This window comes from Oryx dammah, unplaced genomic scaffold (genome assembly GCF_014754425.2).
Source record: "Oryx dammah isolate SB20612 unplaced genomic scaffold, SCBI_Odam_1.1 HiC_scaffold_5, whole genome shotgun sequence".
Lineage (NCBI taxonomy): Eukaryota > Metazoa > Chordata > Mammalia > Artiodactyla > Bovidae > Oryx > Oryx dammah.
In genome coordinates, this window is record NW_024070189.1 from 29,514,106 (window position 1) to 29,530,589 (window position 16,484).

General features: G+C 36.0%; 1 protein-coding gene across 1 annotated transcript in view; it reads right to left on the bottom strand.

Annotated features, from left to right (window-relative positions):
* MSH3 (mutS homolog 3) overlaps positions 1-16,484 on the bottom strand; it is a 195,013-nt gene that overhangs the window by 62,176 nt on the left and 116,353 nt on the right. Inside the window, exons 16-18 of the mRNA XM_040239436.1 lie at positions 14,923-14,987; positions 11,902-12,018; positions 4,707-4,814 (exon numbers count right to left, since the gene is read on the bottom strand). Coding sequence (XP_040095370.1) covers positions 4,707-4,814; positions 11,902-12,018; positions 14,923-14,987 — 290 coding nt within the window. The remainder of the gene's footprint in view (positions 1-4,706; positions 4,815-11,901; positions 12,019-14,922; positions 14,988-16,484) is intronic.

The window sequence follows — 16,484 nt, forward strand, 5'->3', positions numbered from 1 at the left end:
TCTCAAGAGGCAGGTCAGGTGGTCTGGTATTCCCATCTCTTGAAGAATTGTCTACAGTTTGTTGTGATCCACACAGTCAAAGGCTCTGGCCTAGTCAATAAAGCGGTAGATGTTTCTCTGGACTCTCTTGCTTTTTCAATGATCCAGTGTGGCAATGTGATTGTTCCTCTGCTTTTTCTAAACACAGCTTGAACATCTGGAAGTTCACAGTTCACGTACTGCTGAAGCCTGGCTTGGAGAATTTTGAGCATTACTAGTGTATGAGATGAGTGCAACTGTATAGTAGCTGGAACATTCTTTGGCATTGCCTTTCTTTGGGATTGGAATGAAAACTGACCTTTTCCAGTCCTGTGGCCACTGCTGAGTTTTCCAAGTTTGCTGGCATACTGAGTGTAGCACTTTCACAGCATCATCTTTTAGGATTTGAAATAGCTCAACTGGAATTCCATCAACTCCACTTGCTTTGTTCATAGTAATGCTTCCTTAGCCCAACTGACTTCGCATTCCAGGATATCTGGCTCTAGGTGAGTGATCACACCATCGTGATTATCCAAGTCATGAAGATGTTTTTTGTATAGTTCCATGTATTCTTGCCACCTCTTCTTAATATCGTCTGCTTCTGTTAGGTCCATGCCACTTCTGTCCTTTACTGTGCCCACCTTTGCATGAAATATCCCCTTGATATCTCTAATTTTCTTGAAGAGATCTCTAGTCTTTTCCATTCTATTGTTTTCCTCTATTTCTTTGCACTGAAGACTGAGGAAGGCTTTCTTATTTCTCCTTATTATTCTTTGGAACTCTGCATTCAAATGGGTATATCTTTCCTTTTCTCCTTTGCTTTTCGCTTCTCTTCTTTTCTCAGCTATTTGTAAGGCCTCCTCAGACAACCATTTTGCCTTTTTGCATTTCTTTTCTTGGGGATGGTCTTGATCACTGCCTCTTATAAAATGTCATGAACCTCCATCCATAGTTCTTCAGGCACTCTAACAGATCTAATCCCTTGAATCTACTTGTCACTTCTACTGTATAATCATAAGGGATCTGATTTAGGTCATACCTGAGTGGTCCCTGCTTTCTTCAATTTAAGTCTGAACTTTGCAATAAGGCATTCATGATTTGAGCCACGGTCAGCTCCCAGTCTTGTTTTGCTGACTGTATGAGAGCTTCTCCAATCTGATTTCACTAGTGACTATCTGGTGATGTCCAGGTGTAGAGTCTTCTCTTGTGTTGTTGGAAGAGGGTGTCTGCTATGTCTAGTGTGTTTTCCTGGCAAAATTCTGTTAGTCTTTGCCCTGCTTCATTTTGTACTCCAAGGCCAAAACATACCCTTACCTATTCATAAATTTGGTATTATCAAAATTTCTAATTTTAACAGTGTGATCTCATGGTTTAAATATGTACTCACTGCTTTATAAGGTTGACATCTTTTCATCAATTTCTTGACCCCTTTTCTTTTTCATCTTAATATCCTATCAGTGATCTCAAGTTTTTAGACTCAGACCTTTCACATATAAGCACATTTCTGAACGTACTCATAACACCAAGAAATAATACTTTCCTGAAGACTTGAATTCTTCTTAAATATATCTGACTAACAAAACCCTGAGGGTATACATTCACATCTCTAAAACAAAGTTACTAAAGTATCTTCCAAGTAAATGATTTGAAATCACCTTTTGAAAAGGGACATTTAAAATTACAAGAAAATGACACTTTTTAAATTTTAGAGTATAATTTTAAAACAATTTTTATCTATATAGGTTACAAATATACTGTAAAGAAAAAATGATGAAACCAACTATAAGTTATATCAGTTTTAAAATTCTAAGTGCTCTGCCAAGTGAAATCAGCATATCATATTCATGACACTGATATGACTTCCTAGGAAGGTTTTCACTTTAAAACAAAAATCTGAGTGATTTGTTCTGCTCTAAAATCTACACTGACTTACTCTGTTGCCTTCAGAACTACATAATGACAAAACACTTTCTGGTACAGTAGGAAGCGAATGATTGCTCAGAGACCTGAGAAGATTTATTAGGACAGGACAGTGATGGTAGAACGAGATGAGATGTTGATGGCATTTAGTGGCACTGAAGAGAAAGAACTGAGAAAATCTGGATGCTGCCTGAAAAGAATGAAACACTAACCTTAAACAAATTTACCTATTTTATTTTATAGTTTTAAAACTCGAGCATTCTCCTTTAAATGAGCCAGAGAAAGAGAACAACAGTCTACATTATTAAAAATGTACAATGTCCAGAATACAAATTGGATAGAAAGACCTAGAATAAGAACTTCTGTATAACGATTTCGAATATAGTGAATAAAATGTCCTAATAACATTTAGAAAGACGACTGTATTTATGAAGCTAATGATCAATTTGAACTAACTGCAGTAACTCAAATGCCTAAAAATCTTTGAACAAGCTGGAAATCTAAGGGAAAACAGCATAAACTTCAGATTATTCAGATACTAGTTTTAAATGCATTTTAGGAAAAAGCTTCCTATTTCATGGCTATTTACACTCAATTTTATGGCTGCCAAAAAAATAAAAAAGAGAGAGACTGACTGTATTACTTACAGATGATGGCACAATTTTCATTTAAAATTTTTCAGGTGAAATTTTCTTACTATAAAATATATAGCATCCAATTTGGAAAGTATTTTAGCATGTGACATTTCCTGAAACTGTCTTACTGACAGAAGGGGGGGTTTAGAACAATCCTACTGAGGACAAATAAAAGGCTGGATAAAGTACAGAAAACTTGTACTTCACTTGAAGTATACTACTTGAAGCCACCTGACAACTCACAAGACAACAAGGAATTACCAGGCCAGGAGCCGGGGTAGGACAGAGGATAGAGGGTGAGGGAGGGTGTCTGCTGATTTCTGCTGCTTTCTGAGAGGTGGTTGAGCACTATAAACAGCTTTAATCTGGATTGAGACACCAAAAGACTGCACACCAGGCAGAAGACTGGATCTGAAGTGAGAACTGCGGGCTGTGAATCTTTGAACTTTTGAATCTTTAATCCTTTGAACTTCTGAACCTTCTCAAGCTCTGATGTGGACTAAGTAATACCAGAACAACATTAGAGTCTTGAGATGTGACCCTCTTGGAGGAATATACATCAAATTATTTCTACAAATGACTCTGCAAATATAATGCCCCGAAGATAAGCAAAATAAGCAGGCATTCAAAGAGATGCATGAATGAAAATGAACAGAAACAACAGACAATAGAAAGAGACCCACAAGGACTACAGACATATGAATCATCAGACACAGACTTTGAGATAATTATGCTTACCACATTCAAAAACACAGAAAAGAGTGTGAACTGATGGAAAACAAAAAGTGATTTTTAAAAAACTAAATAATGATAGGTATGAAAGATACTAACAACCCATAAGCTCAGATGTTTTTATTATAGGCAAAAATATTTTATAATACTTAATTCTTTCTGATGTTTGAATAAACATCAGGGAGTAACTATTGTTGTTTATTAAGTATTTATCATCTGCCTGGTTCTCCTTAGAAATTTCATAAAGTCTTTATCTCATTTAATTTGTACATTTCTAAGGGGTAGGTATTATTTTGTGAAGAATATGAAGAAACTGAGGAGCACAGAGGTTATGAAACTTAGTTTAAGATTAGTGGTTAAAATAACCAGGCTGGTGATCAAACCTATGCCGCTGGGAGGTGATTAGGTCTTAAGGGCAGAGCCCTCAGGAATAGGCTAGTACTCTTATATAAGAGACCCTAGAGAGCCCCCGAAAGGGCTTCACAGAGAGCCCCCAATGCAGAACTGCAGCCTAGGGGAGTTGCTGGAATGATCCCAGGCACAGAACACCAAGCAGAAGTGGGGCCACCTCAGAAGCAGAGCTTGGCCATGGAACGAACCACTGTGGGGACTGGGCAGCCTGGAGCCCTAGGGGCCCAACCCCTGCCCAGCAAAGCTATGGGAACAGGATTACTACCCCCTTGGGTCTGGAAAGCAGGACCCCTGTGCCCCAGTGGGCCTGGAAGGCAGACCACTGAGCCAAAGCTTTAGCTTAAGATTTAGTCTTAAGGAAGAGCAATTTGAGAGCAACTGAGTGGAATTTGCCTTAAAATGAATCATACCTTAAGTCTCCCCCATATCTGATTTAGATGATGTTTAAATAAGACTTTTATAATTACAAAGTTAAACATATCATAAGTGTTCAAGTGAATGCTAACAAATGAAAGGACTGCTCCTCTATAAAAAATGTCACCCACATAAACCTAAAAATTGAAATATGTAACATTTCCCTCTAGTTATAGTCATCATCTGCTTTCATTATACTCAATGGTAGAGCAAGAAAGGAATTTCTTAATTTTAATCAAGCTATATGTGTACGACAATCAGCTTTACCAAGAGTTCAACATATTTGAGTAATTTTAATGCTTTATAATGAAAGTGAAAGTCACTCAGTGACTCTCTGCAACCCCACAGACTATACAGTCCATGGAATTCTCCAGGCCAGTATACTGGAGTGGGTACCATTCCCTTCTCCAGGGGATCTACCCAACCCAGAGATCAAACCCAGGTATCCCACATTGCAGGCAGATTCTTTACCAGCTGAGCCACCAAGGAACACTAAATTAATTGAAAAATTCTATCTGTTCTAAAGCACTGAAAAGGGCTAAGGTAAACAAAACAAAACAAAATGAAACACATTACCTGCAGTAAACTCCTTGCTTGGCGACCTTGGCCAGGGAGAAAATGCAGTCAATCGTTGCTAGGTGATGGACTGCTTTACACAAGATATGATAATGTTCACTGAAATTCCTACAGAAGCAACAACAACAACAAAAAGGTGAGCAAATTTATTTCTTAGATCTATCAAAACTGTACAATAAGTAATCAGTTTGGTAGCTATGATGAGCATAAATAAATAACTAGGCACACAGCTAGCAGTTAAGAAAGGTGGAAATTACATTGAACTATTTTCTGTTTAATAACTTGATTACTGAGACTTTATTTGGAAAAAGAAAATATACATATATTTTAAAAGTTTATTTACAAAGACGTCTACTATTAATACCATATTGCACATTTCATCTGACCATGACGTGAACTCAGACCTAATTAACACTAATGTAGAGATTATTTTCATTTAACTTAAATGACATCACGAACTACCCAAATGGATCAGCTTCCCTTTGCACATATCCTTCATAGCATTGTCCAAACTAGGAAAACAGTTTCAATATCTTCTCCTAAAATTTATTGGAAGTGTCTCAATGGTAGAGCTCATCAGGTCCACCTGATTTATCTAACATCTAATGACAGAGTTGGCACTGCAATAAATTTTTTGAAGGAAAGCAAGAAGAAAGGTCCTTTTTTTAGTGATCTTCAGTTTTCTTATTAATAATTCATATAGAAATTAAATATTAGACTTTCTTAAAAGGTCACTTTAAATCTTTGGCTAATTAGGTAGCTGGTGATCTAAAAGTTTAAAAGACTTGCATTGAAAGACTTATGCTAGAAGAAACATACGCTGTATGTAGGGGTTTTCTTTCCTTTTTTTGCTTAGATACTTTCATTATCTCTTATCACAGGAGTTCCCTATAACGTTCTAAAGATGATCCTCTCCAAAAGAGATGAGTATTATACTGAATACATCCCTTAAAAAATATTTCTCTATTTAATACTGTGGGTTTCAGAAACTAAGAGATTTAGTCTGTTTGCTTCTTAAATCCAAAGGTTTTTAGAGTGCTTCCTACTAGAAAAGGATATCCAGATTAAGCTACTATGTGATCAGTTATTCCAATATTATTACCATTGTACTGGTTTTCTAGAACCCATAATTTCTGGCTTTTTATTAATATTAAAATAAGATATTCTATGTAAATGACTTTTCCAGATACTAGAACATTTTAAATATTCAGTTTTAATTCTAACTATTTGTGAATTACAGGGTATATTTACAGTATAGTTTAAACTTCTTTGTCTGAGTAGATAGAGCACTTGTTCAGTTGCTAAGCTGTATCCAACTCTGAGATGCCACAGACTGCAGCATGCCAGGCTTCTCTGTCCTTTCACTATCTCCCTGAGTTTGCTCAAACTCCTGTCCAACCATCTCACCTTCTTTCATCCCTTCCCCTGCCCTCCATCTTTCCCAGCATCAAGGCCTTTTCAAATGAGGCAGCTCTTTGCATCAGGCGGCTAAAGTATTGGAGCTTCAGCTTCAGCATCAGTCCTTCCAATGAATATTCAGGGTTGATTTCCTCTAAGATTGACTGGTTTGATCTCCTTGCTGTCCAAAGGACTCAAGAGTCTTCTCTAACACCACAGTTCAAAACCGTCAATTCTTCAGTGCTCAGCCCTCTTTATGGTCCACTTCTCACATCCGTACATGACTACTGGAAAAACCATAGCTTTGACTAGATGGACCTCTGTCAGCAAACTGAGAACCTCATAAACAAGGAGAGCATAATGAATATAATTTACCTATTTCCCCCAAATTAAAGTTAGTCAGAAGGACTACATGGTTACCACTAACAATGTTAAGAGTCTGTGCAAAATACCAAACACAAAGGAGACTGGACCCTGACATTAAACAGAAGCACTCAGCTGCCACCTTAAAAATGATTCTTAGTTTTGAAGATGCCATGTGCTGTATGGACATAATGCTCCTGAGGGCGCCCTGTCATTTCTAGTCTAGCTGCAATTTTAGATCTGACCACTCATCTACCCCTTGGACTGTGGCTGAAACTGTCCCTATTCTAATTACTTTTTTCCCCCCCTATTCTAATTACTAATCTATCTGGTCTTCCTATCCTGGCACTCTCTCTTTTGCCAGAAAGCAGCCATATTTGATATTTCTGCTCTGGATCTGAGTGCTCAATATATCTGTGGCACTACAGTAAAAAAAATTAAAAAACAGCCGATTTTTTATCCCCACTTCTTCCTTCTCAGGTCCTGTCCAGGCCACTAATTTGTCACTACCCAACAGCCTTAGGTTGAGGATAACTGTCCCTGATGATCTAACTTCCAGGATTGAAATGAGTAACTTAACTCTTGGTCAGTACCATTTCAGCTTAGCAACAACGAAAAAGGCAGGAGAGAGAAGGTAAATTATTTAGCTGTGGACAACAATGTTCCTTTTCAAGTCAACTGTATAAATAAGGCATGTGAAAAAAAATTTTAAGCTATCATAAACCTTAAACATCACCATCACAACTCTTACAAAGCCTTGCTTGACTTCTTGGTCTTTGTCTATTTGTTATTCTTGATCAAATTTCAAAGAGATCATTTTAGAAAAATGACAGGCTGAAAAATGGACAATTCAGGTAACAATCCAATAGACTTGGGTTTATGTCATAACAACATACAACTTTACCAGTAAGCCACCAAAAACAACTTCAACAAATCACTGTGATTTAATCTCAAAAGGTATTGCTGGGTTCACGGGAAGAAGATTAAAGACACTGGGGTTCTAAAGTCATTATGACAGTTTACCATCCGATGTGATTCAATAATATTTGAAGTTAATTAAAAAGAAGACTATTTTATTTTCTATTTGCAAATGTATTTCTAAAATCCTTGAACTACTGTATGAGATGTAATTTTATTCAACTGAATAATATTCAATAATCTTATTATTAAAGATTTTTCAATTGAGATTATTCAATATCGAGAGCCCAATTTTTAGAACATGAAAGAAGAGACACTGTTTTTTGAGAGAGGGTTCTATTCACAGACTTTCTTACAGCCTTGATTTCTTGCAATATTTTAATATAAGGTAATATGACTAATGGACAACTGTTAGTATCTCAGTAAGAGACAAAAACACTTGTATAGCTTGTATTCAATCCTCTGGTGTCAGGTTCAATGAGGTTAATCATTTTTGAAATGACATTATATTCACACCATCTGGCACCTCAATAAATAGTATGTCTAACAATCACTGCTATTCTCAAGTGGGGGTCTAGCTGCAAATGTTGTAGCTAAATTTCAGCCAATATTCTTTCTTTAGATAAAAAAATTTATATTTTTCTATTTGAAAATACTATATATATATTACAGAAACTTTTGATATCATGGATCTGCAAAGTACATTAAACTTCCAGTAATCGCACCCTCCGGAATTAATGTTAATATTTGAAGTTATTTATATACATATGATCAATAGGCATATTAATAACAGCATATATATTCAATATTTTAAAATACAAAAATGTGTATGTTGTGCATGTATGTGAATTTACACATACAGAACTGGCATCATATGTTTAATACTTTTCATCCTTTTATTACTTAGCAATATATTATATCATGTTCTTCTGTGATGTTTTATTTAATGTTAGCTCACTCTCAGCAGCTCCCAACTCCAGCCAAGCCACAGTCTGATGAGAGCAGGATTCTCCTGGGTTAATGGGGTAGAAGGGCCCAGGCAGAGGGCTGAAACAGTGAGAATGGCGGGGTGTGAGAAGAGGATAGGAGAGGAAGGGGCAAATCAAAGAGATGTTTCAAAGAGAAAAAAGACAAACAGGAATTTGATAATAGATAAAGGGGAAAAAAGGAATAAAGAATCAGGATAGTGCCAAAATCTTTACCCTGGGAGATCTGAACTTCCTCTACTCTAGACCCAGGAAAGAATATACCCCAGACCTATAAAATCACGTACACTATGCAGACAGTGAAGACGAACAATCTCATTGAATCCTAAAACCCTAGAATACAGTCCCTGAAGCTTGAAAGGGAAAACATCAGTCCACTTTTCATGTTCTCAGTGATATCACTAAGGGGAAAGTCAGGAAAACAAAAACTCAAGAGCCCTGAAAATCCTTAGCAAGGGTAATTGAAAGTAAGTTGGAAAAGGAAGTGAGTAGACCAAATTTCTATCCCCAGATTCAAGACTCAGAGTCAAGATAATCTCAAAAGATTCAGGGTAAGTGTACTGAAATCTCTTTCTGATCCTGTAATTCGAAACTCCTCTGGGCAACAAGAGATAGTACCAACCTACCACCTTTTAAAAACTGTCACATAATATCTTTTTTGTTCCTCCTTTTTCACTTGTCAGAGTTGTTACTTTAAATGGAAAAAAGTTCCCTGAAGACTACACTGAATATACTGTTTAAATTTTTAAAGAGCAAGACTGAGAGATTTACCAGTGATGCCCATGGATTGATTAACCATAGGCAGGCTCTACAGCCTGACAGTATAGGTTACATGCCCTACCACCAGACGCCCTGGGTTGAATCTGGGTTACAGTCTTATTGTGGACAACTTATTTTTTATCTCTGTCGCTCACCTTATTCATTTGTAAATTGGGGATGATAATAATATTTCACTCTTAGGGCTCTTATGAAACAAAATGAGCTAATAAACAAAGTGCTTAGGTGACTGGTGGTCTGGAGCTGACTTCTATGGACTCATGAAAGTCAACTGTGTGCACATCTCTTTTTAATCCAGGCCAGCAGGAGCTTGTAATCAGTCCTGGATGGTGTGATGACACCACAGAAATCAAACACACACTACTGCTCTCCAGAGAGCTGGCTATTCACCATTTATCAGAACACCACCAACTTAAAACTATTACAATGAACATGTGACTGCTAATAAATCTAGAATGAGACATTCTTTGAGACAATGGCATGGATGCCTCCCCTCTAAATTTCATAATATAAAGGTAGAGGGCTATTCTAGATTAAAATATACTAATATAACTTAATAGACAAAATGCAACATGTGAAAGGTTTTTTTAATATAGGAGGAGGGGAAATCACAGTCATGGAAAAAGATTTGTGGTTGCCAAGGAGGAGGGGGCTGAGGGAGGGAAGGACTGGGAGTTTAGGATTAGCAGATGCAAACTAATATATATAGATGAGTAAGCAACAAGGTCCTAGTGTATAGCACAGGGAAATGTATTCAATATCCTATGATAAACCACAATGGAAAAGAATATAAAAAAGGAATGTCTATATGTATGTAATTGGGTTACTGTGCTATATACAGCAGAGTTTAGCATAACTCTGTATATCAATTGTAAATCAATCAATTTCAGTAAAAAAATAAAAATAATAAAAATATGGGGAGAAGAGGAATTGAGACAATTTAATATTTAACTTAGTAGCTACAGTCCATGGGTTGCAAAGAATCAGACACGACTGGGTAACTGAACAACAACAATTAAAGCTTCTTAGGTGTAATAGTGGTAGCAAAATTATATAGCAAAATGTTCTTATTTTTAGAAAATGTATGCTTAAGTATTTAGGGGTTATAATGTCTAAAACTTACTTTAAAATGTTTCAGAAAAAAAAAGTGTGAAGGAGATATAAAACAAATGTAGTAAAATCTTAACACTTTAAATAAGCCTAGGTAAAGAACACAGACCACCTGACCTGCCTCTTGAGAAACCTACATGCAGGTCAGGAAGCAACAGTTAGAACTGGACATGGAACAACAGACTGGTTCCAAATAGGAAAAAGAATACGTCAAGGCTGTATATTGTCACCCTGCTTATTCAACTTATATGCAGAGTACATCATGAGAAACACTGGGCTTGAAGAAGTACAAGCTGGAATCAAGACTGCCAGGAGAAATATCAAAAACTTTCTGATATGCAGATGACACCACCGTTATGGCAGAAAGTGAAGAGGAACTCAAAAGCCTCTTGATGAAAGTGAAAGAGGGGAGTGAAAAAGTTGGCTTAAAGCTCAACATTCAGAAAACAAAGATCATGGCATCTGGTCCCATTACTTCATGGGAAATAGATGGGGAAACAGTGGAAACAGTGGCTGACTTTATTTTTGGGCTCCAAAATCACTGCAGACGGTGATTGCAGCCATGAAATTAAAAGACGCTTACTCCTTGGAAGGAAAGTTATGACCAACCTAGATAGCATATTCAAAAGCAGAGACATTACTTTGCCAACAAAGGTCCATCCAGTCAAGGCTACGGTTTTTCCAGTAGTCATGTATGGATGTGAGAGTTGGACTGTGAAGAAAGCTGAGCGTCAAAGAATTGATGCTTTTGAACTGTGGTGTTGAGAGTCCCTTGGACTGCAAGGAGATCCAACCAGTCCATCCTAAAGGAGATCAGTCCTTGGTGTTCATTGGAAGGACTGATGTTGAAGCTGAAACTCCAATACTTTGGCCACCTGATGCGAAGAGCTGACTCATTGGAAAAGACCCTGATGCTGGGAGGGACTGGGGGCAGGAGGAGAAGGGGACAACAGAGGATGAGATGGCTGGATGGCATCACCGACTTGATGGACATGAGTTTGAGTGAACTCTGGGAGTTGGTGATGGGCAGGGAGGCCTGGCGTGCTGTGATTCATGGAGTCGCAAAGAGTCAGACACGACTGAGCAACTGAACTGAACTGAACTGAAAGAGTACAGAGATCATCATTTCAACTTCCCACAGATTTGAATTTTTTCAAGATACAAAGTAGGGGGAAATAGGTAAAGGATACAAAAATATAAGAAAAAATTAAATGTAGATAGTGGGTTGGCCAAAAAGATCGTTTGAGTTTTCCTGTAACAACATACAGACTTTGTTTCCTGTAACAACAAACATTTTAGCCAATGCAATAAAACAACTAACCCATACTTGTCCAACTCTGAAAATGTTAAGCCTTTATACAAGAAAAGTAAACAAAATCCAAGGTAGAATTTCAAAGTGACATTAATAAACATCCTTAGCAAAAAAATGTTAGTACAGTAACAAAAAGTATATTTGGTCTCTTACCAAAGACTAAGATGAGTTTACATTTCAATAGATTAAAAATAAAATCAGAGAACACATGTACTCAACTATTTTATGGCAGGTCACAAGCAGTAATCTCTACTTTTCTTTTTGGTGGAAAGATTTTCCGGTCTATTTCTCATAGCAAAAAGTCAGATTACATTTTTCATTGTAAACTCACTCTAGAAAAGCAAGCCATTCAGCACTGCAGTCAAGGACTAGCTGCTCCCGGAGCTGATTCAGATGTCTGTAATTTTCTACAATAAAAGGAGAGTGAAAGCGGCTCACAGCTTTTGTGCTAGAAAAGGAGAAAAAACATAAATAGGAAATCAAGGTTACTAAGAAGTCAGTAATGCCATCACTTCAGAAAATTAAAGTAGTTATTTATTATTCTCTGATGAACCTTGAAAGTAAATAGCTGTAAATAGAGAACAGTCTTTAATTATGATCCTAAACCTTATTGATTCCAAAGATCTTTATTGTAAATAAAGTATTTGAAGTTCAGAGTACTTTGTTAGGAAGCTTTTAAAATTCAAGTTATATCCATATGGCAAAAAACAAAGTTTAGAATTTCTGTTTCATAAGTAAAGAGGTTTTTTTCTGTAAATTATACAAAATGAAAATGTTTGATTTAAAAAAAAAAAAGATCAGAAGCAAATATAACAAAGTTAAGTCCGAACAAATCAAAGAGTTGGATATATTGGTGAAGGTCATATCATTTTTTATATTTTATACTTTTCTGTATGATTAAAGTATTTCAATTAAAATAAAAGCATTATAATGAACAGCAATGCATTAATTCAGGAGGCAGTCAAAGAAGGGTTCATGATCCAACTGTAGATTCACAGTGACCCTGGATGGGAAGAAATATCACGTAGTCCTCTTCTGAGCTTGCAAACAATCTCTGCTTCCTCATCAAGAAGCTACAGAACACAATGGGTGTTCTGGGTGCTATGGGTCCCCAGTCAGAGAATCCACAGTAAGATTCCAACTCTGTCACTTACTCATTATCTCTGTGACTCTGGGCCAATAAAACTGATTTTGTCTAAACTAAAAACTTTCCTCACCTATCAAATGAGGATAACAATAGTATCTACCTCACGAAAAGTGAAAATGTTACTTGCGCAGTCATGTCCAATCTTCCCATGGACTGTAGCCCACCAGGCTCCTCTGTCCATAGAATTCTTCAGGCAAGAATACTAGAGTGGGTAGCCATTCCCTTCTCCAGAGGATCCTTCCGACCCAGGGACTGAACCAGGATCTCCTCCACTGCAGGGAGATTCTTTACCATTTGTGTCACCAGGGAAGCCCATAGGTACTGTTGGGAGGATCAGATAGTGCTCAGCAGAGTAATTATGTCACTAGTACTCAATGATTTCCTAAAGGAAATCAATCCTGAATATTCACTGGACAGACTGATGCTGAAGCTCCAATACTTTGGACACCTGATGCAAAGAACTGACTCATTAGAAAAGACCCTGATGCTGGGAAAGACTGAAGGCAGGAGAAGGGGATGACAGAGGATGAGATGGTTGATGGCATCACCAACTCGATGGACATGAGTTTAAGCTACTTCTGGCAGTTGGTGATGGACAGGGAAGCCTGGCGAGCTGCAGTTCATGGGGTCGCAAAAAGTCAGACACAACTGAGCAAATGAACTGAACTGAACTCAATGTTAGGAGGCATTCCACTGTGGTAGTGATTACTGCTTATTGATGCTATTACTATGATGGAAACTTTAAGAAGAAAAGGTCAAGGTTGAGTGATAGGTAGGTGATGACAGAGTGTACTCTGATCTCTGTTTGCACACTCACTCCTGTTAACACACGGTCACAATTATCTTTAATTTGGCAAGTTACTGAAAATGAGCCTTTTGCATTCGAAATCTGACTAATGATATTTTAACTTACTCCTGTCAAGGCTCTGGTGGCTAAACAGATAAAAAATACCTTCCCAACCACATTTATTCATTTGATTTATATCACTGAAATATTGAAAAGATGCTGGTATTGATTTATGCCTTGCTTATTGCTTTTAAAGTATGTTATCTAGATTTCTATGCAAACATATTAATCATAGCTTTTTCTTCTGACAAAACTCATTTAGTGAGACATTTCAGTGCTTATTCTAGACAGATTAACACGATTTCTAGTAACTTTTCTTCATAAAGTATATTACCATTCATTAGCTGTAGTATAGGACAAAAACTGATAAAGGAAAGAATGCCTGCACAAAAAGAAAACATCCCTATAATCAACAATATCTGAAACTCAATTACAGCTTCTGGTAAAAAAAAAAAAAAAAAAGATGGTATTAGAGCTACAGAAACCCATGATTATGCTTTCAGGATCCTTTGATAGTGGCCATGGATAACAGGGTTTTTTATTAAAATAATAAATTAATAATCATTCACACATCATGTCAAAATCATGTCAAAATTTCCTTCCACTCTTAACAGCATTCCTTCATACCATCACCAGCTACTAGTCCCTATTCTACTATGTTAGGAAAATGTAACATTTTCATCCAAGTTGATGCAAACATACTAACAGTAGTAATAAATACTTCAGAAACAGTACCACTCACAAGAGGAAATACATTTCTCTAAAACTCCTTCTTTAATGAGTCACCTCATGAGGATTAATGCCTAACCAAGAAGAAAAGGCAGGGTCTCATTGTGGTTCTCTAATTTTGTTTCTGATTATTTTCATGAATTCAAGACACAATTTTTAAAAAGAACATGTAAAGAACTAGTATAACTATGTGCCATGGAAAGCATTAAGAATAAAGAAAGGCAGAGCTCAGTGAGGCAGAAAATGAAATGTCAGCTTCTTAAAAGAAATGTCAGGTATAGCATTCCTCAAGAAGTTCAAGCAACCAAATTAATCTTATAATTGAAGGTTCTGCAACTTTCTCTTTTCATGGGTTTAAAGTGTACTCTGAAGTATAAGGATAAAATAGTAATTCACAAAACAAGAAAACAAATATATACAAATAAGATACCTTTTGGACAAAATGTTTAAAAATCAATGATTAAAAGAGTTTAAGATAATTATTTCTCTAATTAAAAGTTCCACAAGGAAACTGAAGGGCAAGAACTGCTTTTAATGTCAAGGATGTGCTTTTAACAGTCCAGAAGCATGAAGGTAATTTATTATTATAATCTATATGAATAATAAAAAACATGTATTTTTAAACTTACCTTCCAATCTTAACCCAATCAGTTGGTATACAAGATACAGCAGAATTCTTTACTTCAATCATAAACTAAAATAAATACAAATAAAGGTTAGATATTTAAAAGATCAGCCATTATATTTTTAAATATTCCACAAAACTGTGCTGTGATAGTCTAGCAAATATCATTCTAAACATTCAAAATAAATCTAGCACTGTTATTGGGAGAGTTCATATATGTCTGTATAACCATTATTAATAATTAGGGTTTCAAAACTTAGGAAAAAGTACACTTTGTACTGAGCAAAAAGGTTGTAATAAAAGATATAACCTGATGATTTAATACCTGTAACACTGTTACGTTCATACTACAAATGGTGATTTTTCCTTAATGAACTTTTTCATTCATTTCATTAATTAGTAGCATTTATCTTAAGAATTCTATGACTCAGTAATAAGACTGAACCTCTAAATACATAAAATTTTAGAATATTTTATTATTAGACATTATATCAGTTTGAGATATGGTCAATCCCTTGTTCTGAACAGAACAGGATTTATTATAATAGCTTTTATCCAAGAAACCTAAGTCCTTTAAAAGTATCATCACACAAAGCACTTAACCCCTCAGCAATTAAGGAAGGAAGAGATTTCTTCTCATGAGTATTTTCTTTAAGTTTTCATTTATATGAACTATTACAGATCCAACTGTACTCTACAAGCTTTTCTGAAACCAGCCAGGAAGTAAATGAAATCACTACTTCTATCACACCTTCCATTTTTCACATAAATTATATATCACCTCCTCTTCCTGCTCACATTTCTGTATTATTACAGTGAAATTCAATGTTTCATTTAAATAAAAATACACCTATTTTGTATGGGATGGGACCCAGAAATTCTGTAGTTGCCATTAATTTTGAGATGACTATAGGAACTTAGTCACATGTTTTACAACATTTAGGTATTTATAACATGCATATTATTAATAGTACCAGCCTGGCTTTTGAGTTTACTTTTCTGTTAATAGAAACACTTTAGCTTTTATATTCATTATAACTGGAATCAATGGTTAATTTTAAGAATTTTTATCCTTAGCAATGATTTTGCAACTAATGATGTCCTCTTGTATAGAGGAAATTAATACAATTTCAAATCTGACATATCCAGTTAAAGAAAAGAATTTTAAAAAGTCTCTCCGTTGGCTAAAAAAAAAGTAACTGAGGGGGAAAAAATAACAAAATAAACATCACTAATGAGAAAGATAAAGTCTCTCTAAGAGTATGCTAAAAAATATTCTGCTTAAATATTTGGAAATCTTCTATGAGAAAACATATTGGTGTTTTTATACAATAATTGTGAGAGGAGATAAGCCAAATGCAAACAGCAAAATTTGGGACCACAGTAGACCATTAACATTTGGGAATAATACATATAACACAGAGCTCCATAGAAATTACTGCCTAAATGATAGTGGAAATTTTGAAAGGAAGCTAAAACCGCCTCAATGAGGTCTCTGGGCAGCCAGCTAGAATTGTGTACTTAAGTTATGCAGCATAACTATGCAGCATGGCAGCTCTGAATTCA